General features: G+C 50.9%; 2 protein-coding genes across 2 annotated transcripts; one reads left to right on the top strand and one right to left on the bottom strand.

Annotated features, from left to right (window-relative positions):
* Positions 1-65: 65 nt before the first annotated feature.
* GNI_126000 (hypothetical protein) lies at positions 66-434 on the top strand (the record flags this gene model as incomplete). Its single annotated transcript, XM_011133718.1, has 1 exon — positions 66-434. The coding sequence occupies one exon, from the start codon at positions 66-68 to the stop codon at positions 432-434; it is 369 nt and encodes a 122-aa protein (XP_011132020.1).
* Positions 435-585: 151 nt separating this feature from the next.
* On the bottom strand, positions 586-1821 carry GNI_125990 (amino acid permease; the record flags this gene model as incomplete). Its single annotated transcript, XM_011133717.1, has 1 exon — positions 586-1821. A coding segment is annotated over one exon (1236 nt), but the record flags the coding sequence as incomplete, so codon positions are not given.
* Between the last annotated feature and the right edge of the window lie 91 nt (positions 1822-1912).

Below are 1912 nucleotides of genomic sequence, written 5' to 3'. Positions count from 1 at the left end.
GGGGGGGGTGGGTTTGAACTTGGGCGGGGTGGGTTTGAACTTGGGCGGGGTGTAAATAAATCACCATGCATGCGCCATCAGGACAGCCTGGTGGTGGGAATATGGGCGGCCAGCCAAGACCACTCGTGCAGCAGAGCAACCAGGTTGTGAAGCGTATGGCTTTATTAGGAGTTCAGGGGAAGCAGCTCGAGCATCCGGAGTTGCGCCGGGAGATTGTGAAGGAACCAAGTATTACTTATCTTGCGTTCACCGTCGACCGCCTACTGGACCACATACTCACCACCGCCTGTCACTCTGCCGACGAGGATGACCCGGACAGCGTAGGACCCGTTATCGAAACGCTCTGTGCCCAACTCACCCAAGACGTCAATAAACTACCGCCTTTGCCTACCCTCATGCAACTTCCAGACTCATTCGTGCCACCCAAGAAATAGACCAACTCATCAACAGCACTGAAAAAATGCCACTGCCGAAATGCGTTGCACTCACATTGAAGGTCCACGCTGCGTCCGGCACCTGACTAGATGCTCGGTAGGTTGACGCTGTCTTAAAACCAACACTGGTTGAGCTGTGGGTGATTTGCAGTTAGTGAACCGGAATGGTGCACAGTGAAGTGGAAGAGGTACTCGTCGAGCTGCCGTGAATGGGTTCATGGTATGCGAGGTGGTGTTTGATATCGTCCAAACAGTTTGCAGTAGTCTCCGGTGGTGTGATGAGTTCGGAGATGTTGGAATTGTCCACGGACAGGTAGCTAGTGGTGTGGCTGGTTGTATGATGGCTGATTGTATGATGGCTGGTTGTATGATGGCTGGTTGTATGATGGCTGGTTGTATGATGGCAGGTGTAAGTGTATCGATCGTCAGTGGTCAGGTCGTCGGTGGTCAGGTCGTCGGTGGGTAGGTTATGGCCGGTTAGGTTATGGCGGTGGACTGTTGTTATGACGGTTTGATTTTCTTTGTCGACTTTATGTCGTGCGTAGAAAGCGTAGTAGAGTGCAGCTAGAGCGAAGAGGCCAAGGACAGCGACAGAGACGACCCAGTTTGAGATGAAGGCTGCTGCGAGGATGACGAGGGAGAGGATGAGCGAGAGGGATGCCCATGCAAGGCCGCATTTGACACGGTAGGGACGCCTTAGTTGAGGTTGGGTGATTCGGAGGACGATGAAGGAAGTAAGGACTAGGGTATAAGAAATAGCAGCGGCACATACGGCGGCTTGTAATAAGTCACTTCCGCTGGCGACAAAGGTAAGAGCGTAGCCGACAACCCCGGGCACGATGAGTGCGACCCATGGGGAGTGTCGTTCGTTAGTAGTCTCTAATAACTTGGGCACGAAACGGGCACGAGCAAGTGCGAAAATTAGACGTGAGTATCCGTATATCACAGAAAAGAAAGAGGCTAGCAATCCGAAGAGCCCGACAACATTAACTATAGACGCTAAAGTCCGTGTCGGTACACTATCTACCAATGGACTATCTGATATACTGGCATCAACTTCACCCATAGAACCTGTAATACAAATGGTTGTGGACAAACCAAACCCGAACAGTACCATCCAGCTTACACATAAACCACGTGGCACATCACGCTCCGGTACTAATGCTTCCTCCGCAGCCAGAGGCACACCTTCAATCGCCAGAAAGAACCAAGTGGCCCATGGTATAGAGCTCCATACATTCAGGAACTCAGCTGAAGAAGTCCGCAAATTAGCACCATCAAAATTCGCAATTGAACCACCCAACGACAGAATCAGACCTACCACGGCTATACCAGTTACCACCAATAATAACTTCAATGCTTCACCCACTCCCACAATGTGGATACTCTAAATAAAACAACTCTAGTTTTCGAAATCCAGAATAACCCTTACGCAAACTCGAAAGGGGGGAAACTCGAAAGGGGGGGAAACTCGAAAG

The sequence above is a fragment of the Gregarina niphandrodes genome (assembly GCF_000223845.1).
Source record: "Gregarina niphandrodes unplaced genomic scaffold scaffold00031, whole genome shotgun sequence".
NCBI classification, from domain to species: domain Eukaryota; phylum Apicomplexa; class Conoidasida; order Eugregarinorida; family Gregarinidae; genus Gregarina; species Gregarina niphandrodes.
This window is presented reverse-complemented; position numbering and strand designations above follow the sequence as displayed.